The sequence below is a fragment of the Protopterus annectens genome, chromosome 9.part0 (genome assembly GCF_019279795.1).
Source record: "Protopterus annectens isolate FY-2018-M chromosome 9.part0, PAN1.0, whole genome shotgun sequence".
In the NCBI taxonomy this organism is placed as follows: domain Eukaryota; kingdom Metazoa; phylum Chordata; order Ceratodontiformes; family Protopteridae; genus Protopterus; species Protopterus annectens.
Window position 1 is genome coordinate 246129082 of NC_056743.1, and position 27432 is coordinate 246156513.

Here is a 27432-nt window from a genome sequence, read left to right on the forward strand (position 1 = left end):
TGAACACCGGAGACAGAGTTTCGAAAGATAGACAACTTAACATCAATTGTTTAATTTATTTGAATATTTACTATTTCGTGCACATGACACTATTACATTGTTAACATAAGATATAAATATCACTGTATGTAAGACACCACTTTATTCTGATGAAGTTCTTCGATATTAAAGAATGCAAGCGCTAAATATAATCGGTCTACATGCAGCTTTTTTCCATAGCTCTGAAGTTATTGGTTCTGAATGTTTAGTTCTTAAGTTTTATATTTTTTTTGTGTATATATATATATATATATATATATATATATATATATATACACACACACACACACATACATATATATATATATATATATATTTATATATATATATATATATATATATATATATATATATATATATATAAAAGGGTGTGCACAGCCCACATTGGGGAGTGTGGGGGGGGGCATAGCCCCCCACATATTATAAACATTTTAAACTATACACAGTGATACTTACAAGTGCACTAAATAACTGTTTCCGAAAGAGAATATATAACCAAGATATGTGTGGGGCTTTGCCTCCCACATCCCCCCCTTACTTTATATACTAATTCCAGGGTCGCACTACAATGGGAAAAAGGCCATTTATAACTTTCAATGAAATGACTTTCAGTCAAGTGAATTTTCAGTGAAGTGGTCCTAGTAATTTCATTTTCAATCAAGTGAGTTTTCAATCAACTATAGTAGACCTATATATATGTATATATATATGTGCGTGTGTATATATATATATATATATATATATATATATATATATATACACACACACACAAACACACATATATACATCATATATATACACACACACATTATATAAATATAGATATATATATATATATATATATATATATATATATATAGATATATATATATAGATAGATAGATATATATATTTTTTTGGAAATGTTATCTAAACAGGAATTGCAATATAATAGTTTGTTAGCTGCACTGAGACCTTGGGAGTGTAGCAAACCGTATCCAGTGTTATAAATATATAAATATTGATATATCAAGAGTACACAACACCTTATAGACTGAAATAACAGTAAATGCAGGGTGTTATAAGGGGTAATATTTTCAAATTACAAGAAAGATAGAAACAGTTGAGTGGGGGGGTAGCAGCACAAAATTAGAAAGCTGTTGGTGTGAATTGAGAACCATTATCTAAGTTCTTCAGGTGCACCATGCATTGTTTTTGAACTGGCCAGGGGCAGTTACCACAAGTTTCCTCACAAAATGGATCTACTCTTAAGTACAGGAGTATTTGATACAGCCCAGCCTAAACATCTTCGGTTGACTGCCTGGATGACAGGGTCCTAATTCCCTTTAAGACAACTGTTTACTGAGGATGTGCCATAGGTACTAATGGAGGCAAGAAAGCCTTCTACTAGAAAATCATGTATTAGTAAATGTAAAGCTTTTTTAGTTGTTGCGAATAAAACAACCAGGACAAGTTGGTGTGAACAACACAATCAACACCTATTCTCAACTAGATGCTCTCTGGCTTTACAATATTTGAGTGTTACAATCCTATGGCCTTTCTTATTCCTCCATCAAGGTTCATTTATCTGCCATTTTTACATGAATTAAAATGGGGTTTTTCATAAGAGGTCTCCTAGAAAACCACTGACCCCTCCCTTAATTTGATTTTTGAAAAACTAACCCCTGCTCTATTTAAACCAGCTAACCTGAAGTTCTTAACATGGAAAACAGCTTTACCAATTTCTCTGACTTCTGCAAGAAGGATATCAGGGTAGCAAGCCTTATGGTGAGACAGCGTTATCTCATTTCCTACAGCTTGAATTCGAATCAGAGTTAATTTTAAGCCAAACTATCCCTTACCCAGTTTTCTTCCCTGAACCTAAAAATGAGCAAGAAAGGATACTCCACATCTTGGATGTCCACAGACACCTCGAGTACTATCTTGACAGAACTAAACCTTTCAGATCTTATCAATTGTTCATTTCTTGTGAAGATAAGGGAGAACCTGTGACAAAACACTTTTTCCAAATAGCTGTCTAAGGTTATTACACAATGTACTTACCATAACAATATATCTGTGCTGTCTCTTTCCATACTACCTCAATGGATGGTTCTTCTGATTCGACCCTGGATCCAACTTTAGATTCTAATGTCTAGAATGGCCAAAGCTCAGGTTCCTCCCCTTAGCTAAAATTCACTATCCCCATTATTACCTCCAATTGTGTTTGCCAGCAACACCATGGCACAGCAAAACAAACTGATAGATATCAGCCATTTGAAACACAAAAGATCTCAGAGTATGTGCTGCTCTGGAGCCAAAAGAGTGCAAGACACTACTCCAGAGGCGGACCATACTGTCATACCAGAAAACAAAGAGAGGTAGCTTCCATAAAATGGAAGTGGGAAGCAGGGAGGAAAGCAGAGGATGGATGAAAGTGGACAAAACAGATCTATCTTTATGTTAGGTACACATATGTTTCAACAGTTGCGACAGAGACCCCATTTAATGAACTCTTGGTATAATCCCAAAGGAGGATATTGCTCAGAATGGTTGAGCTCAAAGCTGCCCTATTCCTGGAGAGCAAATCCAGCTTAAAATGAGAAATGAATGTGAGAGCATTAGACCAAGTGGCAGCAGCACTAATACTTTCAATGGAAGCCCTGGAAAAGAAAGAAGTGGAATTTGAGAAAGATCTAATCGAATGAGCTTTTACAGGCTTAGGCAGAGAGAGGTCCTTTTCTTTATAAAGATGTGATATAGTCAGATAGCCATCTAGCTAAAGATACTTTTGAAAGTCCTTGTCCCATCTTAGCTTTAGATAAAGAGACAGTTGTCAGCCTTCTTAAAAGTTTTGGTACAATGGAGACAGAAACGGAGCTGGCAATGCACAGCCAGCAAGTGAAGCATATATACTCTTGTTAGTAAAGTTTAGAAAGAAAACCAGAAGGCTGATGCACTGGTTCAGTGAAGTCTCAGTGGCTACTTTAGGAATAAAAGATAAGTTTACAGTGATAGTCTAGCCTTGTGAAAAATAATGTAAGGAGGTTTGCAGGACAAAGCATGCAGCTGTAATATTCTCCTGGCTGCAATTATTGGCACCAGAATTGTTCTCCAAGTCAAACATCTGATGTATACTCTGGCTGTAGGCTCAAAGGGTTGTTAAGGCTTAAAGAAAAATGGTCATATTCCAAAGATGAGTGGGATCCTTAAGGGAAAGTCTGAGGAAGAAAGCACTCCCTTAAAGCTTCAGATGATCCAAGAGAAGTAATGTCAACTGCTTTTCCCCAATATGAAACTTTCAGACAGCTGCTAAATGAACCTTTTAGTAGAGTAGCTGATCTAGTCATGACAAATAGATGCTAGAAAATCTAAGACGGCCGAAAGAGGAGCCACAAAAGGGGTCTAGATTCCATTGACAGAACAAAATAGAAAAACTCTCTTCTACTTACATTTGCAAGTTTTTCCACTAGATGATCTCTTGGATGATATAAGAATGTAGATCACTGGGGTGGCGGCCTAGCCATAATTAGAAAAGGAGAAACAAGTAGTTAACTTGAGGACCTGGACGTTTGAATAAGGCATTCCAGACAGGTGAGAGAAGGTATGGATCAGGGACCAGCACCCAAATGAGGTGTATCAAATGAAGCCAGAGGAAGGGCAATGACAATGTCTGCAATCTTCCTCCATAATGCTTTTTTGCAGAAATTTTGAGATGAGGACACTAAGAGGAAAAGCATGCAGGAATCAGGGGAGGGGGGTTCAATGTGGTAGAGTGCATCCTTGGTGACTCACCCTCCTGAGGGATTCAAGACAAAATAGCTGCTACACCATGTTGTTGGGGGGGGGGGGGGTGTGCAAAGCGATCATTGCATGGTTAGACCTGGCAACAGAAAATTTGCTGTGCTACCATTGGATTGAGGGACCACTCGAGGTAGGAGGATAGACCTGCTCACCTTGTCCAGCTAAACACTGGATTTCCCCAAGATGTGCATTACTATCACAAAGCAATCAGAAGATATCGTCCACTGATACACTCTCATCGCTTTTCAACATAATAGATAGGACTGTGCCCCCCCCCTCAACGTGTTGATGTACCATACTGACCAACATGTCAGTCTGGATAGAAATCATCCCCAGATGAAGGACATCCTGCAAGACCTGCAACTCTAGGACAGCTGCCCTCATTTCTAAAATACTGATGTGAAAACTGGCCCTGTAAGGGAACAATGTGGTGTGGACAGCCTTTCCCAAGCAATGCCCCCTCCCCCAAATCCTAGATAAGAAGCGTCTGTGATCACTGTGGCTTTGGGAGGGGGAGAGACAAATGCCTAACCCTGACATACCTTCGGGAACTGAATCCACGTTCATGTGTCCTGCAAATGTTTGATAAAAACTCAAACGCATTGGTTGGCTGGTACCTGATGGACCATTGTACCTGAAGTGTCTAGTGGAGAACCCTCATGTTGTACCTGGCAAGGGGAGTTACAACTGGAGGTGGGATCTATAGAAACAGGTAGGAGAAAATTACATAGAAAAAAATGGGAATTGTGGGAATACATGCACAATAATGTTTTGGAGGCAAAAAGTTCTAAAGGACAGCAGGAATTGAATGAGCTTTGTAATGTTTGACAACTGGAAAGATTACAAATGATGCATAATGCAACTGAAAACATGTAAATATGGTTTGTTTTTGTTTATATAAATGTATGATTGTCTATGTCGTGATATTTTAATAAAGACGTTTCTTGTTAAAAAATATATATATAATCCTTCAAAATAGTAAAGAATACTACAAAGCATTTCCCGAGTTTGTACTCAATCAAAATTGGGAGCATGTCATCTCATCTAAGGTAGTTTCAAGCAAAGAAATTGAAGGCAATTCTCTGAAAACACTTTTGACAGTGGAGACTGCCTTTTCCTCCACGGTTATGTTATCTCAGAGATGGTCTACACAATCACAAAGGGGTACAGGGTGCTGTCCCCCACATAAAAAAATTATTTTAATGCTCACTTAAGGTAGTTTCGGTGAACTGATTTTGAGCACGTTTTTTGCTTTCACTGAAAATGCCTTCGACGAATCAATATAAATCCTCAAGATCTGACCTACAAGCTTCAGTTTAAGCCCAGAATATGCCAAAAGAATTCACGATTTAAACACAGTATCTGACAGCTTCAGTGCATTTCAGATTATGAAAGAATGTAACACTCGGCTTCAGATTAAAAGTAATTTTTTGCCTTGAATTTGTAAACTTTTCTCACCAACAAACATTATTACAGATTCCTAAAGCTACAAATTCCAACCACAGTTCCAAATGTGGTAGGAAAAACATCTGCAGTTTTTATTTGATCAATTTGTTACCCAGGAATGCCTACTAAACAGATGTGTCACTTTTCATGGACAACCCTGGAGTATTGCCAGGTTAAGTGACTTACTAAGAGCAACACAGCAAACAGATGGAAGATCAAACTCTCTACCCCTGACTACAAGTAGCAGCTTGTTAACAGCTCAGACGTTTAGTCCTCTGTGTTAACTGCCAAGGTTTCCCACCATTCCCAGGTTGTTGTACTTTATCCTATCAGTGATGACTATTGAAGCTAGATGCAGGACATCTTGTTAGGACCCCAAGCAATGGAAAGCAAAAGATGTGCATCCACAGTAAGTAATCATTTCCTCTTGGTAGCTCCCACATGGTTCCAAGACCTGAGAAAACAGAATGGTAGCTGCAGAAAAGAAATACTAGATAAATAAGAAAATACAATCCTGCAACTGCTGGAGAGGGGCAGAGGACAAGCAGAAACTTGAGGAACTGGGAGTGTTACACAATTCTGTACTATGAGCTCAGAAGGAAATAAGTAGAACTGCTACTACCATCTTGAAACAGACATTTTACTAATTTTACCACTCAGTCTCCATGCAAAAGATTCCTCCCTACAATGTCTGTGTCACAAAAACTGTGCAGCCATAAACTTGGACCTTACCACACATTGGTCCACTATAGAGACAGCATAAAATTACTGCTAGGTATTTAACACCTTCATTAACTTATCACTTAAGACATGGGCACATGTGTATCAACAGAAAAGAAAAGAAACCATATTAATATTTTTGATGCGTTATACATTACATCTACATTTTCTAACAAGTATCCTTCACTCCAACATTACACAAACTTGCTCAATTCCTGCCTTCCCTTAAACATCTCTCCCCCACCTGCTGAACATTATGCACGATTTTTTCCATTAAATTTTAGTTACTTCTATGTAATTTACTCCTCGTTTCTAAAGATCCTACTCTTCCAGTTCTTCTACTCAACGGTATTCAATACATCAATTATATCTGGCTTAGACTTTGATTTCCATTTTCTAGCAATTGATTTTTGGCAGCCAAAAACATTAAACTTAGTAAGGCCTTACTGCGCTAGGCAATTTCGATCCTGCGTGCTACCACAAAAGAATAATTCCTCAATTATGTTTGCAGCCCAAATATTTCTGACAGAATACTCTGTTGGGACATTTAAAAATCTGCCAGCTCATTACACTCCCAAAAAGCATGTCCTCTGGTTGTATAACTCTTTCGAATCACACTACTAGTATTTGTGATCAACCTGTGTAAAAACATTTTTAAGTCTACTTGGGGTATAAAAAAAGTACAGTTGCGTACACTTACCATAAATGTAAATGTTAGAGTGTATTCACTGTTGCAGTCATTACATTTGGGTTATCTGCCTACACGTAGCCCTCAGCCGGCCTGAATATCAAAGTCTTGGGTCCTGCGTCGGATGATGTCAGGTAGTCAGGGGTATAAAACCATGCAGCCGGCACCATTACATCAATTTTTCTTGCACCAGATATCAGGTGCCCCCATAATGGGATGCAATTTTATATATATATATATATATATATATATATATATATATATATATATATATATATATATATAAATAAAGGTTACACCTCCAACAAAAAGCAAATAGACCAGAAAGCTGAAATACACTAAACAAGGAGAAAGGTATAGCCAAGAGAAGTCAGGGGGCTGGAGGGAGGGTAACCAGGACTGCAACAATGAATACACTCTAACATCTACATTTATGGTAAGTGTACACAACTGTATTATGTTCTGTGTGTTTCACTGTTGCAGTCATTACATTTGGGTAGATTCCCAAAGCTAAGGCAGGGAGGAGGAAGTTCAAGAGCATTAGGACCAACTATTAAGCCCTGCAAGACTGCAGTGGCAAAACCAGCTCTGGATTCAGAAAACATAGGCAAGTAGTAATGCTTGGTGAAGGTATGTACAGAACTCCAGGTAGCAGCTTCTAGGATGTCCCTGGTAGAGACACCTCTGAGAAAGGCTGTAGAGGTAGATGCAGCCCTGGTGGAATGTGATCTTATCCCCTGAGGGATAAGTTTTCCATGTTGCTTACAGCAGAAAAGACTGCAAAGGAGGCCTATCCACTTAGAAATGGCTTGCTTTGCAATGGCCTTCCTCTCTGCCCCTGCAGCAAAGGCAACTAGCAGCTGTTCAGTTTTTCTGAGAGGCTTAGTCCTGTCAAAATAAAATCTTAGTTGTCTGTGCACATCCAAAGAGTGCAGTACTCGTTCTACTTTGTTCTGTGGATTTGAAAAAAAGGTAGGCAAATGAATGGACTGATTAAGGGCCACACTGGATACCACCTTGGGCATAAAGGAAGAACTGGTCCTGAGGGACACCCTGTCAGCATGGGAGATGATGAAGGGCTCCACTGCCATGAGGGCCTGAAGTTCAGATACTCTTCTTGCTGAAGTGATGGCTAGAAGGAAAGCACTTTTCCAAGAAAGGAATTTCAACTCTGCAGTTGCAGCTGGCTCAAAAGGAGGTAGAGTGAGCTTTTCCAATAAAAAGTTAAGGTCCCAGGCTGGAGTACGGGCTCTCCAGGGTGCTCTTAAATTTTCGGGTCCTCTGAGGAATTGTTTCAGCTGGGGGTGAGAGAAGAGGGGTGGCTCAGTATTATAATGAGCTGAAATGGCTGAGGCATGAATTTTAATTGATGAGAAGGAAAGGCCCTTGTGGAGCATCTCTGTTAAGTATTGAAGAACATGCTGTAAGCTGGGCACTGTTGTGCCCATCCCTTGAGTCTGGCTCCAGGAACAGCATCTTTTCCACTTTTCAGCATAGGATTTTCTAGTATTAGGCCTCCTGGCCTCCAGAATGACATCTAGCACCTGCTTACTAAGTGATGCTATTGGAGAGCTCAGGGAATTAGCCAGGCAACAAGGTTCAGGGTTTGAAGCTGGGGGTGCAGAAGCTGCCCCTCCTGCTGGGACAGCAGGGAAGGAATCTGAGGCAGGTGCCATGGATCTAGCAGTGACATACTGCGCAAGAGGGCGTACCAGTTTTGGCGTGGCCAGTCTGGTGCAATCAGTATTGTCCTTGGTTTGTCTTGTTTGATCTTTAGCAGAACTTTTGGGAAGAGAGGCAGAGGGGAAAGCAAACTGAGAGGCTTTCCCAGATGAAGGACAGGAAATCCACTTTCCAAGCTTGGCTGTGGGGAGTCCTTGTGCAGAATTTGTCCAGTTGGTAGTTCTGAGGGGAGGCAAACAGGACCATCTCTGGGTTCTCCGATTTGTTTCTCAAAATGTTGAATATCTTTTTGGTTCCAGTTTCCACTCATGTGGGTCCATGAGATTTCTGCTTAGGTCATCTGCCAGTGAATTTAGCTTGCCTGGCAGGAACTGAGCTTGTAGGTGCACTTGGTAGCTCAAGGCTGTGTTCCACAGAGCCATGGCTAGTCTGCAGAGAGGATACGAGTGGGCTCCCTCCTGGAAGAATGTGGTCCTTGAAGGCTGTCAGTGAATTCTATACAGCTAATACTTCATTTTGATTGATATGCAGGTGCATCTGACTTGGGTTCCATTTGCCCTGAATGCACTGCCCTGCCAAGTGAGCCCCCCATGCATAGTCTGATGCGTCTGTTGTTAGGGTTTGCGCAGCAGGGAGTAGAATGAATGGCAGTCTGTTGTTGTGGTAGCAGGCCTCTGCCCACCAAAGGAACTCTGTCTTTATACAAGGAATCACAGGAATCATTAATTCCAGGTGCTGAGAATGTTGACACCATAGGCTTTTTAGATACCATTGTAGTTTCCTCATATGCAGTCTTGCATATGGAATTATTAGAATGCAAGAGGCCATGAACCCCAGGGTTTGCATGATTTTCCTTGCAGATAGCTGGGTCTTTGTGGCCAGTAGTTTGAAGTAGGCTGTCAAATAAACTTGTTTTTTTGGCGTGAGGTATGTCATCTGGGAAGTTGTGTTCAAGCTTGCTCCCAGGAATACAATCTGTTGGCAGGCTACTAGATGAGATTTCTTTTTGTTTATGGTGTACCCCAGTGAGGTTAGAAGTTTCTTTACAAATGCCAGATGTTTTAGTAGCATGTCTGGGCTTTCTGCCTGAATTAAAAAATTGTCCAGGTATGGATATATTTGAATATTTCTTTGCCTGCAAAATGCAATGACTGGAGCTAGGCACTTTGTGAATACCCTGGGAACAGTAGATAAGCCAAAGGGAAGTGCAGAGAACTGATGGTGCATGTAGCCTGCTCTGAAGCTTAAGTATTTCCTGCAAGATTCCCTTATTGGAATGTGCAGGTAAGCTTCCTTAAGTCTAAGGTTGCCAACCAGGCATCTTTGCCTAGCATAAGGAAGCAGCTGATGAAGTGTTAGCATTTTGAATTTTGGGATTACCAAAAAGGTGTTTAGAATAGAGAGGTTCAGGACAGGAAGCCAGGAGCTGTCTTTTCTGGGTACCAGGAATAGTCTCGAGTAAAAACCTTGTCCCCTTTCTTCTGCTGGGACAGGTTGAATAGCCCCGATACTTAGAAGAGAGAACCTGCTGTTGAGCCTCTGCCCACTGATTTGGGGGTAGGTCCGGCCAACCGTTTGGGATTGGTAAGGTGAGGAAGTGGAATCTGTATCCTTGGGAAACTATATTTAAAACCCATTTGTCCTAGGTAATGAGTTCCTAGTTTTTTCATGCAGTGCACTCTTTCCCCTTAAGGGAGCATTCAGTTGAGCAGGGCTGTGAAGGATTACGGTTAAGTCATTGTGACGGTTTTCCAGAGGGGGGTGTCTTACAACTTCCAGCTTTGGAAGTGGAAGCCCCCCACTGCTTAGGCCTGTGAGTACCTTGAGACTGTAGCCTAGGTGGTCTGCTGGTCCTGGGCTTGGACTGAGAAGGCCTGGATGAGACAGGAAAGGACCAATTCTTAGAAGGCCAATGCCTACTGAATCTAGGAGGCTGTACTTGCAGGAAATCTTTAACAGTTTGCATAGATTTAGGTTTTTCCTCCATCTTTGTAAGGACTTCTGCTTTATTGCCAAACACGTGATCTTGGTTTAAGGGAGCATCCAGTAATTTAGCTTTAACATGATCTGGCAAATTTTGCTCCTGAAGCCAAACATGCCTTCTCAGGACAGACCCAGTGACAGCAGCCCTGCAAGATGCTTCTAAAGAGTCAAAATCACATTGCAAAATATGTTTACCAACTTGTTCAGCAGAATGCATTAAATCCTGTAATTCTTTATTTTCAACACAGTCAGGAATCAACATCATTTTCTGTTTAAGTAGTCCCAAAATATGTTGCTGATACTTTAACATATGAAACTGGCAGTTTAAGGCCCTAATGGCCAAGGTAGCAGAAGTGTATACCTTTCTTACCTCATCTGTCGAAGGCCCTGGAATCTCTATCAGAGAGGGTAGGGTTTTTGACAGTAGTAGGTTTAATGCCTTTAGGTCCCTGGGAAATGGTTTCTGGGTCCGCAGTAGGATTATTGAAAAGGAACTTGTGAGTCAGGTACTCTAATACCGGTCAGGTTTCCTGGGAGCCAGAGGTAAAGTGTCTTGGACCAGGCTAGATTCCAAGAAGGCATCATCTACAATGTCTAGGGCAGGTGGGATAGCTAAAGGCCTGTGTATTGAGGTAGGAGTAAGAATTCCCTAAGCCTCTTTTTGGAGTCAGAGTATAATGGCTTTCACAGCGGAAATACTCCATAAGAGAGTGTGCAAGGGTTCACCAAAAGAAAAATCTTCTGGAGGGGAAGCAGAGGAAATGGAGTCCTCTGCATCAGAATCCTCATAGGTAGATAAGGGCAAATCCTGGTAATCAGAAGAAACAGAAATTTTAGAATCCTGATCAGAAAAATCAGAAGGAAAATCAATTCTAGGTCTTTTGGAGGGAGAAGACCGGCTTCCCCCTAATTAAAGTAATAAGGTCTTCAGCCATTCTTATTTGCTTTTTAGGCATATGGGCCTGACCATGCAGTTTGGATGTCAGTTTTCTAGGCGTGGGTCAAGATTTAGGCCTTGAAGAAGAAGATGGCGTCGGTTTGAAATACAAGTCCATAGGCCTAAATACACCCTCAGAAGCCGGTGCCTGCACAGCAGCTCCGGACCCATCCAAGGTAGAGACATCCGCAGGTTCCATAGTCGAAGAAGCATCTCACGGCATACCGGACTCCGAATGGGTCTCAGTAGAGGACTGCGAATCTGAAGTAGCGGGTATCAGGGGCTGCGAAAGCACCTCACTGAGTACCGGCGAACTGGTGACTAGCTTAACGGAAGCGTCATCGTCAACTTTGAACCTATGCGGTCGGTCTCTGTCTTTATGTTTTTTTGGAATGTCGGTAGGCTTACCGAAGCCACTTCTGGATAATTAAACAGAGTACAGAAATAGTTTCTGCAAAAATGGACCGATAATGAATGGTTTGAGGATTGAATAAGGCACAAACCCGACAGAGGGACGTCGTGGTCTGGGCCTAAGCAAGGAATGCAGTACGAATGAAAATCTTTGAGGTACTTGCTTTCCACAGGTAATACAACTGTTAACTTTTACTGACATTGGTTTAGAGCAAGAAAAAGGATCCCCAACAGGGTACTTAGCTTTTTTGAAGACTTCAGTTCTGAAACTCGAAAACGAAAATTTCAGGAGTCGACCGACCGGCACTTGCGAACTGCTTTTGCTTCGGGCACCACGTGGCAAGAAAGACTGATGTAATGGCATCGGCTTCATGCTTTATACCCCTGACTACCTGACATCATGGAAGAAGAGACAGCATCTGACGCAGGACCCAAGACTTTGATATTCAGGCCAGCTGAGGGCTAACCTGCAAGCAGATAACCCAAATGTAATGACTGCAACAGTGAAACGTGAAGAACATAGTATTTCACTTAGGACTTTCATATTCCTTTCTCTGCCTGCAGTCTGATAATCCCTTGTATGGAAGGTAATTTCTAACCTGCAGTTCAGACTTCTGCTTGGTCTCATCCCACTCTATTAGCTTTCCCTCTTCTAGTTATTTGTTCCCAATATCTTGCCTCTTAACTGTTTTCTCCAGTAAATTCCAACCCCCTCTTGCAAACTTTCTGTGCCCCTACTTGCAGTCATCACTATTAGCAAAAGCTGCTTTCTCCATGTATGAATAGAATTTCTGTATGGGGGTGGTTCTCCTTAACCATCTGCATCCAAAATCCTACTCACTCCTTAACTACCCTCCTTGCATCATTATTATCCCTTTCCACTTTGATTTACAATGTTCTGCTTGCGTTATATATATCATACTTAACTGCATAGCTCTAAACTATCCATATACATCAGGTAATCCTAAACCACCTTGCTCTAGGACAAGGATCGACTTATAGGTTTATAGGTGTTTACTAGCCTATGGACAACAAGGGCATTTTTATGCCAAGCCATGCATCCCAAATCTCTGACAAGTTCTGATACCTTTGATAAGTGTAAACATGGGCCTGGGAGAAGAACCACTTACAGGCACCTGTGTCCATTAGAGGCATAGGTGCCAAACCAGGGATGAATTTCTGGTTTCCCATCCAGTTGTCCAAGTTCCACTTGAATTGACTTAGGGAGGATCTCTGCTTCACATGGATGGGAAGCCTGTTTCACAGACTGGGTAGTCTCTGGGATACATACCTACATTGCCAGCAGGTCCTGTTTATCACAGACAAGGTTTAAGTCTTTAGAATGGGTAATTCTGATGCTGTTTGTTTTGTGGATATACAGGAGGTCCATCAGAGTGGGGGCTGACAATGTCCTGTATGCCAGGCATAGATCGCCCCTTAAAAGCCTGTAGTAGACAGAATACAGGGATACTGCCTTGAGGCAGTCTGCATAGGACATTTTACATACGCCCTGTATTCTTTTAGTGAGGAACCTCTGTGGACGTTCCAACTGATGGATAGGCCTGGTTAGGTACATACCAAAGGGGGCACTGTCGAATACAGTGGAACAATGACTTCCTTGGACTTGGATGCAATTATCCCACTTAACTCTTTCCTTCTTCCCCTCCAAAATAAAAAATTGAATCAACTGTTGACCACAACTTCTCTGGTTGATAAAAAATATGTCTGACATGTACACAAAACTAGAGAGACTAAATCACTTGCACTGCTTGTATCTTACTATTCATAAACAAGAACTTTTTTCTCAGTTTTTGTATTCGCTATTTTGTCTCCTCCCACATATCCTGAGCAGCCATAACATAATCCTTTTTAATCCATGCAACTTAATACATCCTCATATTGTATCTCTATAAATATGGGTATTGCTGCATCAAACCATGTGGGGGTACGTACTTCATTGTAAAATCCTACAAAATAGAAACCATGTACCGAATATGAAACCTCTCCATTTATTCCAGTAGTAAAATAAGCGCTTTCATTTTAAACAATGTTAAAACTTCATCAGATAATTCATTTTAAAAACACCAATGTTTTTATGTTATCCAATAAAAGCACGTCATATCAAATGAATCGGCTTCAACAACAATCACCTTACTCCCATTTCAACCTACAGTCAGTATCAGATTTAACATTATCAATGAAAAAATCCATATTAAAAACTGACAGTCCCCTTATTATTTATAGTCATATTAAATTTTTCTATTTTATTTAAACATGTTGGATGTTGCATTTCACAATGAATATAACCTATTATTCTGTAGGAGACCTTAATTTGAGTTTCAGTGCTATACTAACCTGCTTATTCAAACCCAGCTAGCAATATGCATGCCAACAAATTTGCCAAAAGACTTCCCTAACCTCTAAATTTATTTTCCATGGTCCCTCTCGAGGATCGATATGGACTTGTTCCAGGACCGTGAATTTAACTGAATAATTCGGTTGATCCTGAATGTGTTTAAAAAGGGCATTAGAGCACTACATTTTTTTAATTTCGTATAAATATTCATATACACATCACCTAATGCCCTTTTTAAACATATTCAGGATCAACCAAATTATTCATTTAAATTCATGGTTCTGGAACAGGCATATCAATCCTACAGGGGGACCATGGAAAATAAATTTAGAGGTCAAAGAGATCTTTTGGCAAATGTATTGGAACATATATTGCTGGCTGGGTTTGAATGAGCAAGCCGGTATAGTGCCCATACTCAAATTAAGGGCTCTTACACAACAATGACAGGGTGTGAAATACAACATCCAGAAAGTTTAAATAAGATATAAAAATTGAATGTCAATTTTTAATTTGGAATTTTTCATTGTTATTGTTAAATCTGATACTGACTGTAGGTTTAAATGAGGGTGGGGTGGTTGCTGTTGAAGCTGATTGGTTGTCTGATATGATGTGATTTTAATGGATAACAAAAACATCTGTGTTTTTAAAATTATCTGAGTTTTAACATTGTTTAAAATGAAAGTGCTTATTTTTACTGGAATGAACGGAGAGGTTTCATATGCGGTACCCGGTTTCTTCCTTGTTGAATTTTATAGTTTGTCTTGTCATACATTTGGAGTTGGTACGTACTTTACTGCTTAAGCCTTTGGTTTATCTTCATTAATTTTATAACGTGAAAAGACCTGAAACGGTCTCAGAATGTTCCACAACATCGAAATGTCATTTCTAGACTTATCAAGTATAAAACAATATCATCTGCAAATTAAGACTTTGATTACCATACCAACTATATCTCTGAATTTCTGTAACCCTTATTTTACTTGCCAACTGCTCTAAATATAAAGTAAGTAATAAATGGCAAAGATAACAGCACCACCTGGTTCCTCTACTGAAACAAAGCTTGAGACAGGAACCCTTCCACCTTAATTCTATTCTCCAAGCCAGACTATAACCTCCTAATTTACCCATTATTGTGTTAGGGAATGCAAATGCTTCCACTGCCCTTATAAAATTCCAGCTTACTCAATCAAATGCTTCCTTTATATCAAGACCCACCACCAACAGCAGTATTTTCTTGCATTCTGTTTTATTAATGTTGCCAAACATGCCCCCCCACCCACACACACACACACAAAACACTGATTTGTATATATTCACTTTGGTAACACTATCATTCACTTCATACAGCTGTAAACACTTTATAATCATTACTTAAAATTGAAATGGATCTATATGAAGCTGGGTCCCATGAGTCTTTACCCTCTTTGGGAAAAAGCCACCACAGCTTTCTTGCAAGATGATGGTGCTTCCCATCAGATCTTCCAGACCTTTATCACTTTCTCTCCTCCTAACTTCCACAGAAATACAATCTATTCCTGGAAACTTCCCTGAAGAATGATTATACATCACCACTTTTATCAGGAGACCAGTTGGCATAATGGTTAAGGTCTTCACCTCCCATGCACAATGTGCAAGGGTCAATTCTGAAATCCAGCCAATGCCTGTTTCTAGTTTGCATCTTCTCCCTGTGTTTCTGCGAGTTCCTCCCACCACCAAAAACATGCTGAGTGTTTCCATCTCAAACTCACCAATGAATGGAGCTATGAGCAACAGCACAGACTCTTCATTGCGCCCTATAAGGGAAGAGTTGTACAGACCAACCGCTTTGGGAATGTACTGTGCTGCACAGTATCCTTCAAGACAGGAGATCACAGACTGCAGACCCTGCACCATGGCAGGTCTTACTACTCAACAGTATATAAAACATGACTATGTGATTCATTCAGTCATGTTGACTAATAAGTGCCTTCCATAAAGCTCAGCAGCCCTCGGTCAATAAGCTACTCACTGGCTGGTGTCCAGTTGCCCAGCATGGGCTCTGCTGAGCGAAAGCTGGACATAAAACCAATCTACCTACTAAACATAAACTCAATGTAGGTTCACTGACAGGATGCTGCTTGGAAGTGGATCACATGAGAGTACGGAGGAGGCTGGACATCCTATGTATCCAAGAGACAAGATGGAGCAGGTGCAGCAAAAAAACACTTGAATTGGGATCCAGAAGTCTGCTACTTAGGAGGACGACAGCCTAGAAATGGTGTCAGAATTGTGGTAAGAGAGGCTTCAGAAGATAGTGACGGATGTCATCAGAATTAGTGACAGACTCATGGCTATCATAATCCAGAGTAATGATAGAGCAGTATTCATAATCTCAGCCTATGCCCCACAGCAGGGTTGCGATAGTGAGGAAGAGAGTGCATCGCAGGATCTACCAGATAAAACAGGGCAACATGAATTGGTATTGACAACGGGTGACTTGATTGCACATATAAGGACAGACAAAACAGAATAAGAGGACTGCCGAGGTCCACATGGGTGGGGCTACAGGAATAAAGGAGGAGCAGAAGCCATTGTCTGGCAAAAGGGCTTGTTAATAGCTACACATGGTTTGGAAAACAGAATGTCACAAGATCACATAAAAGAGTGGTCAACATGCAACTCAAGACTTCCTCCTAGTAAGAAAAGGGCACTGGGGGTACAGTTACTGATTGCAAAGTCATTCCCAGTGAAAGAGACCACATCATAAACCACTAGCTGCTACAGTCTGCTGCAAGCAATGGTCACAGAAGGCTTTAAGATCAACAGAGACCAGGCTGAAGATCTGGAAGTTGACTGAAGAGAAAGTACACTTCAAGGAATTATTCATGGCTCTAGCACCCCAAGAGAAGGAGGAAACAGGTGGAATCGAAGAATGGCAGCAACTCAAAACAGTGTGCATGAAGACTACAGAATAGATATGTAGCTGAGCCAGGTATGGAAATAAGGTACATAAGGAAAGCTGATGGTGGAATGTAGAAGTCCAGGTAGTAATCAAAAGAAGAGCTGAGTGCAGGAAAAAAGTAGGAGATAGAAAAGACGCACCAGGCTAGGAAGAAATACTAGCTGGCTGACAAAGAAGCTCAGAAAGGAGTAGCAATAGCAAAGAACAGGGCATCAGAGGCACTTTACCAGCTTCTGGAAAATGATTCAGTAGGTGGCACAAAAACTATATTGGGTTGCAAGGCAAAGACAGAAAGATAAAGAAGGCAGTCAGGCATCCTTCATAACGGATGCAGCAACAACCTGCTCACCAGTATACATGACATCAAAGGCAGATGGGAAGCACCACCGTCCAGCAGCTTCAAAATGAAGAAAGCCCCACAGAAACTGTACTATCTCAGAGACAGTCTAATATGACAGAAGAGGAGCAGCCCACCCTAGAAGAAGAAGAAAGAGTAACAGTAAGGAAAACGAAGTCAGGGAAAGCAGCAGGTTCAGTTGAGGTCACAGCAGCTGTGACAAAGTTGCTGCGTGAGATAGGGGAGTAATGGCTGAGGGTACTAATAGCAGTGTGAAGAGAGCCATATCCAAGATGAGTGAAGAAAAAGCGCACTAGTGACAGTGTTCAAGAACAAAGGGGGACATCCACGACTTTGGGCAGTATGGGCAGTACAGAAGTATCAAACTCCTGTCACGCTGCATGAAAAGTCTGGACAGGGTGATTGATAAACAGATAACCAGAGTAGAAGAAAGAAAGATGAGAGATGAGCAGTTCAGATTCAGATCAGGATGGAACACAACTGACCTGATGCTTGCAGTGAGACAGAAAGTTAAGAAGAAGCTAGAGATGAGGAAAGGGCCCAACTGGGCATTCCTGGACTTGGAGAATGCATATGACAAGGTCCCAAAAAAGCTGATCTGGGCAGTGCTGTGAGGCTTCAAATCTCAGAAACATTGGTAGAATTAGTGCAAGCTATGTACAAGGTCACAATGACTCAAGTACAGACAATGTTCGGTCTCACAAAGGGGTTCCCAGTGGGAGTGGGTGTACACCAGGATTCAGCTCTGAGCCCACTGCTGTCCATAACGGTGATGGACTACATTGCCAAACAGGTCGGTGGAGATGGATCAAAAAGTAGCTGTATGAGAAGATGTGGCATTACAGGCAGACTGAGCAAGAACTTCAGAAAAGGATAAGAGAATAGAATGCAAAACTGAAGGCACATTGGATGAAACGAAGTACAGATAAGACTCTGGCAATGGCAGTAAATTGCAGAAATCACACGAAGCTGAGAATTTAGATATGAGGGGAAAATAAAAGAACAGGTTAACAGCTTCAAGTATCTGGGAGGGGTGGTTGAGGAGAAGGAAGTCGGAATGAAGACTTCAAAGCTAGAATCAGAGGGGCTGCAGCCAAATGGCATAGAGGATCAGGTGTAGTATATGGCAGAAGAATGCCAAAGAAGCTGAAAAGTAAGGTGTAGAATCTGTGGTGAGACCAGTATTACTATATGGTACAGAAACATGGGCAGTAAATGTAGAGCAGATGAGGAAGCTAAAGGTGACGGAAATTAAGTTCCTGAGATGGGTGTTGGGAACTACACCATGGGACAGATGGAGAAATGACTAGATAACAGCAGAAAGCCAAAGTAGTTCCAATTGCACTATAGATCAAAGAGAACAGATTATAGTGGTTTGGACACATGCAGAAAAGCAAAAGACAATCTGGTGAAGATGATTTGGCACAGACAGGAAGAAGACAAGAGGAAACAAGGAAGTTCAAATAAATGGATGGATTGTGTGAGTCAGGCATGAGTGTTGAAAGACGGAAGAAGTTTAGTATTGAAATCGAGAGAGATGGCAAAAGTTAACTAGACGCCCCTCCCCCATATAGAAAAAAAAATGGGAAACTCTTCTTATTAGGTGTTGAGCCTCATCTTCCTCTAACCTTGACATAATTAAATCTTTCATAAATATTTCCATTTGTGCTTTTTTTATTTCTTGGTTTCCACGTTACTCTGCTTTATACACATTTTCAAAAAGTTTCTGAAATATCTCAAATACATCTCTAGGATCTCTGGTTATTTTTCTTGTCAGACTCCCTTTGTTTGGCAACAATCCTTTCTATTATCTGTTGCCTAAGTTGTACTGCTGAAAGTGTTTGCACTCTGGAGCTGTGAAACAAAAGTTGCTTAACAGAAATCTTTCTAAACCCAAACATATTATCTAAATACTCCCTTATTTTATTTTAAAACTCTGCAGCTGCTCTTCTTATTCGGTAATACTCCCATTATGTTATAATAATCCATCAGTCCCTCTAAATAATTCTCATTACCTCTTAACTCTCTTACTATTTCTACTCTCTTTTAAACCCCATTTTTGTTTTATCCCTCTTACTAGCTATTCTTTCTGATGAAATTTCTGTCTTCTCATTCCCTCTCTCTCAAATTCTTTCTACTACCCATTCCTTAAAATTACTCTGTTTATAACAGGTAAGTAGGAAAGTACAGTTTTGTACCTACCATAAATGTAGATGTTAGAGTGCTAATACAGCTGCAGTCCTAACAGATGGGTTTTCCTGCCGTCAAGTGGGTCCTCGGTTGGCCGAATTCCAAAGTCTAGGTCCGGCATCAGTTGTCATCGCTTCCTCCCTGACGTCAGTGCGACAGGGGTATAAAAGAACCAGCCAACGCCATTTTCTTCAGTTTTTCTTGTCCCAGATGTCAGGTGCCCCCAGAAGGAAGGCAATACATAAATTTATGTAATAATGCAATACAATATAATCAAAAAACAGTAATTGCAAGCAAATACACCATAAATGAATACCCCAATCAGGTTGTATGAGGAGGTGTTAGCCATTAGGCCTGTCCCAAGAGGGGAAGGAGGGAGGGAAACCTGGACTGCAGCTGTATTAGCACTCGAACATCTACATTTATGGTAGGTACAAAACTGTATTATGTTCATCGTGCATACAGCTGCAGTCATAACAGATGGGTAGAATCCCAAAGCTAAAAAAGGGGTGGTAGGCACTAGGAGGAGCCAGGATGCCCTGCAAGACTGCAGTGGCAAAGCCTGCTCTAGATTTGGAGTATAATGGTAGGTGATAGTGCTTGGAGAAGGTATGTACAGAACTCCAGGTGGCTGCTTCCAAAATATCTTTGGTAGGAACCCCCCTGAGGAAAGCTGCAGAGGTAGCTGTGGCCCTTGTGGAGTGAGATCTGATGCCTGCAGGTACAGTTTTACCATGAAAAGAGTAACAAAAGCGTATGCAGTGGGCTATCCATTTTGAGATTGTCTGTCTGGAAATTGGCTTCCCTTGAGCTCCTGTAGCATAGGACACAAAGAGTTGCTCTGATTTTCTGAAAGGCTTTGTTCTGTCCAAATAATAACGCAGCTGTCTGTAGATGTCCAAGGAATGTAGTAGTCTCTCCCCTTTGTTTTGAGAATTAGGGTAAAAGGTAGGTAAGTGGATAGCCTGATTCAAAGCTACCCTGGATACTACCTTTGGCATAAAGGACGGCTTGGTTCGTAAGGAAACTCTGTCCTGATGGAAAATGATGAAAGGCTGCTCAGCCATGAGGGCTTGTAGTTCCGATACCCTGCGAGCTGAGGTGATAGCCAGAAGGAAGGCTGTTTTCCAGGACAAATATTGCAGTTCTGTTGAGGCAGCTGGCTCAAAAGGAGGCAAGGTCAGTTTTTCTAGAATGAAATTGAGATCCCAAGCAGGTACTGGTTGTTTCCTTGGGGGTTTTATATTCTTAGCCCCTCTGAGGAACTGCCTTAAGAGGGGGTGAGAGAATAAAGGAGGATCAGTGTTGTATTCTGCAGAAATGGCTGAGGCATGGATTTTGACAGAGGAGAATGAAAGTCCACTGCTTCGCATCTCAGCTAGGTATTGTAATATTTGAGGTAAATTCAGTATTCCAGGATTCTGACCCTTTTTCTCATTCCAGGCACAAAACCATTTCCATTTTGCGGAGTAAGCTTTTCTAGTAGAAGGCCTTCTGGCCTCCAAAATGACATCCTGCACCTCCTTGGAGAGTAGGGTCTGTTGTGAAGTTAAGGAATCTTCCATGCGGCCAGATTGAGTGTTTTCAGCTGACTGTGAAGAGTTTTGAAGTTGTGCTGAGTCAGAAGAAGAGGCATTAGAGGTAGGATCCATGGTGGGGAATGTGTCAGGCTCCTCAGGAGTGGGTACCAGTGTTGTCTTGGCCAGTCTGGAGCAATGAGAATCATCTTTGGTCTGTCTGCTCTGGTTTTTAATAGAACTTTGGGCAGCAGAGGAAGAGGTGGAAAGGCATAAACTGTCATTGTTGTCCAACTGAAATAGAGTGCGTCCACTCTCCAGGCCTGTGGATGAAAGGTCCTTGAGCAGAATTTTGCCAATTGGTGACTTCTGTGGGAGATCTATGTCTGGCCTTCCTCATGCTTGAATTATCTCTGTAAAAACTTGAGGATGCAACTTCCATTCATGTGGATCTGTCATATTTCTGCTTAGGTTGTCTGCCAGCGTGTTATCCTTGCCTGGCAAGTACTGTGCTTGAAGTTCGATTTGTAATTCCAGAGCCATGTTCCAAAGAAACATGGCCAGCCTGCATAGGGGGTATGAATGGGTTCCTCCCTGTTTGTTTATGTACCACATTACTGTGGTGTTGTCTGCCCTTACCAATAGCTGACCTGGATGCAGAAGGTTTTTGAAAGCTATAATAGCATTTATTACTGCTAGCATTTCCTTTTGATTGATGTGTAGGTGCTTTTCTTTTTGGGACCATTTGCCCTGAATGCACCGATCTGTCATGTGCGCCCCCCCAGGCGTAGTCAGAGGCGTCTGTTGTGATGACTTGATTTGCTTGAGGCTTGCAGAATGGGAGACCTGTGTTTCTTTGGCATGCTTGAGCCCACCACAGAAATTCCTTTTGAAGACATGGAATCAGTGGTATTATTGTTTCCAAACTGTGGCTATGTTGAGACCATAGGTTTTTCAGGTACCATTGAAGTTTCCTCATATGCAGCTTTGCACATGGGATTAGTAGGATGCAAGATGCCATGAATCCCAGAGCCTGCAGGATTTTCCTTGCAGTCAGCCTGGTGAAATTTGCTAGTTTTCTGAAGTATTGAGTTAGTTGCCCCTGTTTCTCTGGCGTGAGGTAGGCCATCTGGGTGTTTGTGTCCAAGTTGGCACCCAGGAAAATTATTGTTTGAGAGGGTATTAGCCTTGATTTCATTTTGTTGACTGTGTATCCCAGAGAATTCAACAACATTATTACAAAAGCCAGATGTTTCAGAAGTATGTGCTTGCTGTCCGCTTGGATCAGACAGTCATCCAAATACAGGTATATTTGTATCCCTTGAAGTCTGCAGTAGGCAATTACTGATGCCAGGCATTTCGTGAACACTCTGGGCACAGTAGATAAGCCAAAGGGCAATGCAGAGAATTGATAATGGGTTGAACCTGCAAGAAATCTGAGGTATCTTCTGCAATCTTGTCTGATTGGGACATGCAGGTATGCCTCCTTGAAGTCCAATGTAACCAGCCAAGACTCCTTGCCCAGCATAGGAAGAAGCTACTGTAATGTGAGCATCTTGAATTTTGGCACGAGTAAAAATGTGTTTAGGATGGATAGGTCCAAAATAGGTCTCCAATCTTTTCCCTTCCTTGGTACCAGGAATAGTCTGGAGTAAAAACCTTGACCCTGTTCTTGTGCAGGTACCTCTTGAATAGCTTTCATGTCCATGAGATATGAAATTTGTTTTTGTGCCTCTGCCCTTTGATTGTGTGGCAGGTTTGGCATGCCTCTCATTTCTGGAAGAGTGTGAAAGTGGAATCTGTAGCCTCTGTCTATAATGTCCAGGATCCATTTGTCTTTTGTGACAATATGCCAATTTTTCGAAAATAATGCCAGTTTTCCGCCTAAAGGTGCTGCCATTTGAGCCTTGCTTAGCATGCAAAGGGGAAAGTCATTGGGTCTGCTTTCTGAATGGCTGTGAACTATCCTCACCACCTCTTTGTGTAGGTGCTTGCCATTGTCTGCCTCTAAACGATCCTTGAGATTGCCCTCTGCCCCTCGGGCGCCTGTATCTACCTCTTTGGGGTCTGCCCGTGGCTGGAAAGGACCAATTTCTGGAAGGCCAATTTCTACTGAAACATAGAGGTTGTACCTGTAGGAAATCTTTCACTGTTTGCATTGATTTTGCCTTTTCCTCCATTTTCTTTAATACCTCCTCAGCTTTAACACCAAACAATACATCTTTTTGCAGAGGGGCATCTAGTAATTTAGCTTTGACATGATCTGGTAAGGTTTGCGCTTTGAGCCAGGCATGTCTACGTATGACTGATCCTGTAACAGCAGTTCTACATGAGGCCTCTCAAGCATCAAAACCACATTGCAAGGTATGTTTACCCACTTGTTCTGCACTATGTAGCAAATCCTGCAACTCCTTCAAGTCTGGTTGTTCAGGTTGTGACATTTTGCTTCTCAACTGTGATAACAGAAACTGTTGGTACTTTAACATATGGAACTGACAGTTTAATGCCCTCATGGTTAAGGTGGCCGAGATGTATACCTTTTTCCCCCACCTTTCTAAAGCTCTGGAATCTCTCTCTGAAGGTAATGGATTTTTAGCAGTGGAGGCCTTAATTCCCTTGGGGCCCTGTGAGATAGTATCTGGGTCAGCCGCATGGCTTTTCTATAGGAATTGGTGTGAGTCAGGAACCCGGTAATACCTGTCAGGCTTAACTGGGGCTGGAGGTAGAGTCTGGGTTAAGGCAGGCCTCCGAATACACATCATCTAGAATGTCTAAGACAGGAGGTATAGCCACAGGCCTGTGCTGAGGGAGCAAGAGAAAATCCCTAAGCCTTTTCTTGGAGTCTGAGTACTCTTGGCCTTCCCAGTGGAAGTGTTCCCTCAGGGTATGCAAGGTTTCCCCAAAAGAGTAATCCTCGGGGGGGAGACAGAGGGAATGGACTCCTCTGCATCAGAATCTTCAAAAGGGGAGTATGAATGTTCCTGGTCATCAGAATGTTCTGAAATAATGGAGGCCTGGTCCGAGGAGGGGGATTCTTCCTCCACTCTGGGCCTTTTGTCAGGGGGGTGGGGTTGAGAACCCCTAATAAGAGTAATCAAATCCTCAGCCATTTTGAGCATCTGCTTTTTAGGCATGGGGCCTTGAGAAGGGCCCTGTGGAGCTTGTCTTTTAGTATGCATAGCTGCTTTAGACTTGGTGAAAGCCTTGATGGAAAAAGAAGAGGAAGGCCTGAAGACACCTTGAGAGGTGGCATACCTGTCTAAACTCTGAGTTTCACCGCCAAGAGTGGCTTCGGTATCTGTAGTCGGGGTGTGGGCCGAAGAGCCTGTGACCTCGGGCACAGTAGACACCGCCAATTAAGTGTCATCGGTAGTCAGGGGCTGCGTAGGTGCCTCACTGAGAACCGGACCACCTGTAGTCGGCTTTGGCGTGGTGTCGGTAGAAGCCGCGGACCTCGTAAGTCTCTCCTTATCTTTGCGTCTTTTACTCAAAACTGGAATCGGAGTATCCGACGACAATGTAATTAAATTTTTTGCCAAAATAGTGTTGGGCGAACTCCGCCCGACACTTAATAGTGCATCTGCTGAATGTAGCACAAAAACGACAGGCCGAGACGTTGTGGTCTGGGCCTAAGCAAGGAATGCAGAGGGAATGAAAATCCTTATGCGGTATTTGCTTCCCACATGAAATGCAATTATTAACTTTGTCTGACATCGGTCTGAGGCAAGAAAAGTTTCCCCAATGGGGTACTTAGCTTTCAAGAAGACTTCAGTTGAAAAATATTCGTAATCTCAGGAGCTGGCCGACCGGCACTTGCGAACTGCTTCTGCTTCGGGCACCGCACGGCAAGAAAGACTGAAGAAAATGGCGTCGGCTGGTTCTTTTATACCCCTGTCGCACTGACGTCAGGGAGGAAGTGACGACAACCGACGCCGGACCTAGACTTTGGAATTCGGCCGACCGAGGACCCGGCTGACGGCAGGAAACCCCATCTGTTATGACTGCAGCTGTATGCATGATGAACATTGTGCCAGAGTTTCATTTTTACTTAATTAGCCTGTATTTTTATCTTAGCTTTTATTGGTGCATGACCTTAAACATCGATTGGATATTTGTTGAAGCTTTTAATTAAATGTGCATGCTCCTGAAAAAATATATAATTTCTATCTAGTAAAAACCATTATTGTTCTTTAGGGAATAATATGTAAATTCTGTCCAAGTTCCTAATTCAGAATTCACATCATCCATACTAAGTATTTTCATAAATGTCTTTAGAAATCTACCCTCTTATTATATTTTCCCTTCAAAAGTTCCCCTGATACAACATAGATGTAACATTATATTGAGTACATAACTTCTTTATCTGATGATGTCAATTTTCATTCATTCTTCAACTAATGGGGCAGAGTCCCCAGATACCTAAAATCCTGGGTGGACTCTAGGGAAGGACATTCCTGAGTATGGTTGACCCAAAGGCCGCTCTTCCCCTTGAGACCGCGTTTATATCACATCATCGAAATTTCAAAATATCGAATCTGATATGGTTGACACCATATCATCAATATTTTGAAACTTCAAACATAAAAAAAGAAAAGAAAGCTAAACACTGCAAGCAGGCGGCAAGCCCCCCTGCGCCCCCCCATACCCCCCCACCACTTAAATATACCAACTCCGAGATCGCACTGCATTGCAGTAAATGGAAATCTCACCTTACGGAGATCTCTGTTAAAATGTTCAATGCCTTTCGCTGTTATGGTGCCAACCATATTAGCTTCGATATTTTCAGTCTTCGACGAAGTGATAAAGACCCTTGAGACCAGATCAACTTTGTAATGTGTGATGAAGGTATGAGGATTTGACCAAGTTGCAACCGCACATATATTGTCCATAGAAGCTCTAGACTGGAATACAGAAGTTGCTATAGATCTGGTTGAATGAGCTTTTAAAGGTTTTGGTAAGGAGAGATTCAACTTATTACAGACAAATCAAATGCAATCCATTAACCATTTAGCTAGAGATACCTTTGTAATGGATTTGCCGAATTTATTATGTGCAAAAGAGATAAATAGCTGATCTGTCTTTCTAATTTCCTTTGTTCTGTGCAAGTAAAAAAGTAATTAGCTATGGACATCCAATAGGTACAACATATATTCACCTTTATTTGCAAATTTAGGAAAGAACATTGACAAGTTAATGGACTGGTTTATGTTGGATTCTGACACCACCTTAGGAAGGAAGCATTGGTATGTAGCATCACCCTAGCCTTATGAAAAATCAAAGTATTGAAGGCTTTTAAGACAATACCTGAAGTTCTGAAATTCTTCTAGCAGATGTAATTGCAACTAGAAAGTTTTCCAGGTCAGGAGTTTAAGATCACATCTAGATGCTGGTTCAAAGGGAAAATAAATTAAGGCTTGCATTACCAAATTTAAATCTCATGGTGGAGTGGGGTCTTTATAAGGGGGTCTTAGTAGGAGTGCGCCTCTCAAGAAGGCTTTGCACAGCTTAGAGGAGCCCAGCAAAGAACCCTGAAATCTAACATGAAAAACAGAGATTGCTGCTAGCTGGAATTTTATAGTTGATGAGCTAGCACCTTCATTAAATAGACTCACCAAAAATTCCAGAACAGATTGAAATGGAGTGGAGAAGGGGTCAATTTGATTTTTACTTTGCCCAACAAACAAACCTTTTCTATTTACTCCTCTAGAGTTTCCCAGTAGAGGGTTTATGGGAAGAGAAAAGAATGCAACGGACAAAGGAAGAGAGCTTTGGTTGTCTGGCTATTAAAGAAATTGGAGAAACAACACTGTTAGCTTAAGGCTTCAGATACCTGGGTGAACCCATGCCTGTTGGGTGGGACAGAAGGTCAGGAGTTAGATCCAGAATACAAGGTGGATACTGTAGGTGAGACCAAAGGGAGGAAAGCTTCATATGCTGAAGCCAGTAAGGTGCAATGAGGATGACTTTACTCTTCAACTGGGCTGCTTTCGGCAGTAATTTGGGAATTAGGGGGTGTTGCAGGGTAAGCATACAGAAGACCTGGGGATCAATCATGGAGTAAGTGCATCCCTCAGTGATTCTCCCAGTGGGGGAATTGGGGAAAAAAAAGTTGCTGCACTTGTTTAGGGGACAGGCAAAATGATCACAGCACAGCTGGACCCACTGACTGAAAGTCATATCCGTCACCTTTTTGTTGAGAGACCACTAATGAGGTAGTAAGATGGACCTGTTCAGTTAGTCTAGTACCACGTTGGACCTCCCCAGAATATGCACTGCTATTAGAAAGCTGTTGGAAGATACTGCTCACTGCCACACTCTCAGGGCTTCTTGACACAGGGGATAAGAGCTGGTTCCCCCTTGTCTGCTGATGTACAAAACTA

The 27432-nt window shown here is 41.8% G+C and overlaps 1 protein-coding gene across 1 annotated transcript in view; it reads right to left on the bottom strand.

The window, feature by feature from the left end:
* The window catches only part of MADD (MAP kinase activating death domain), a 2427721-nt gene that overhangs the window by 1499492 nt on the left and 900797 nt on the right, over positions 1-27432 (bottom strand). Inside the window, exon 10 of the mRNA XM_044082094.1 lies at positions 11688-11698. Within this exon, the coding sequence (XP_043938029.1) occupies positions 11688-11698 (11 nt within the window). The remainder of the gene's footprint in view (positions 1-11687; positions 11699-27432) is intronic.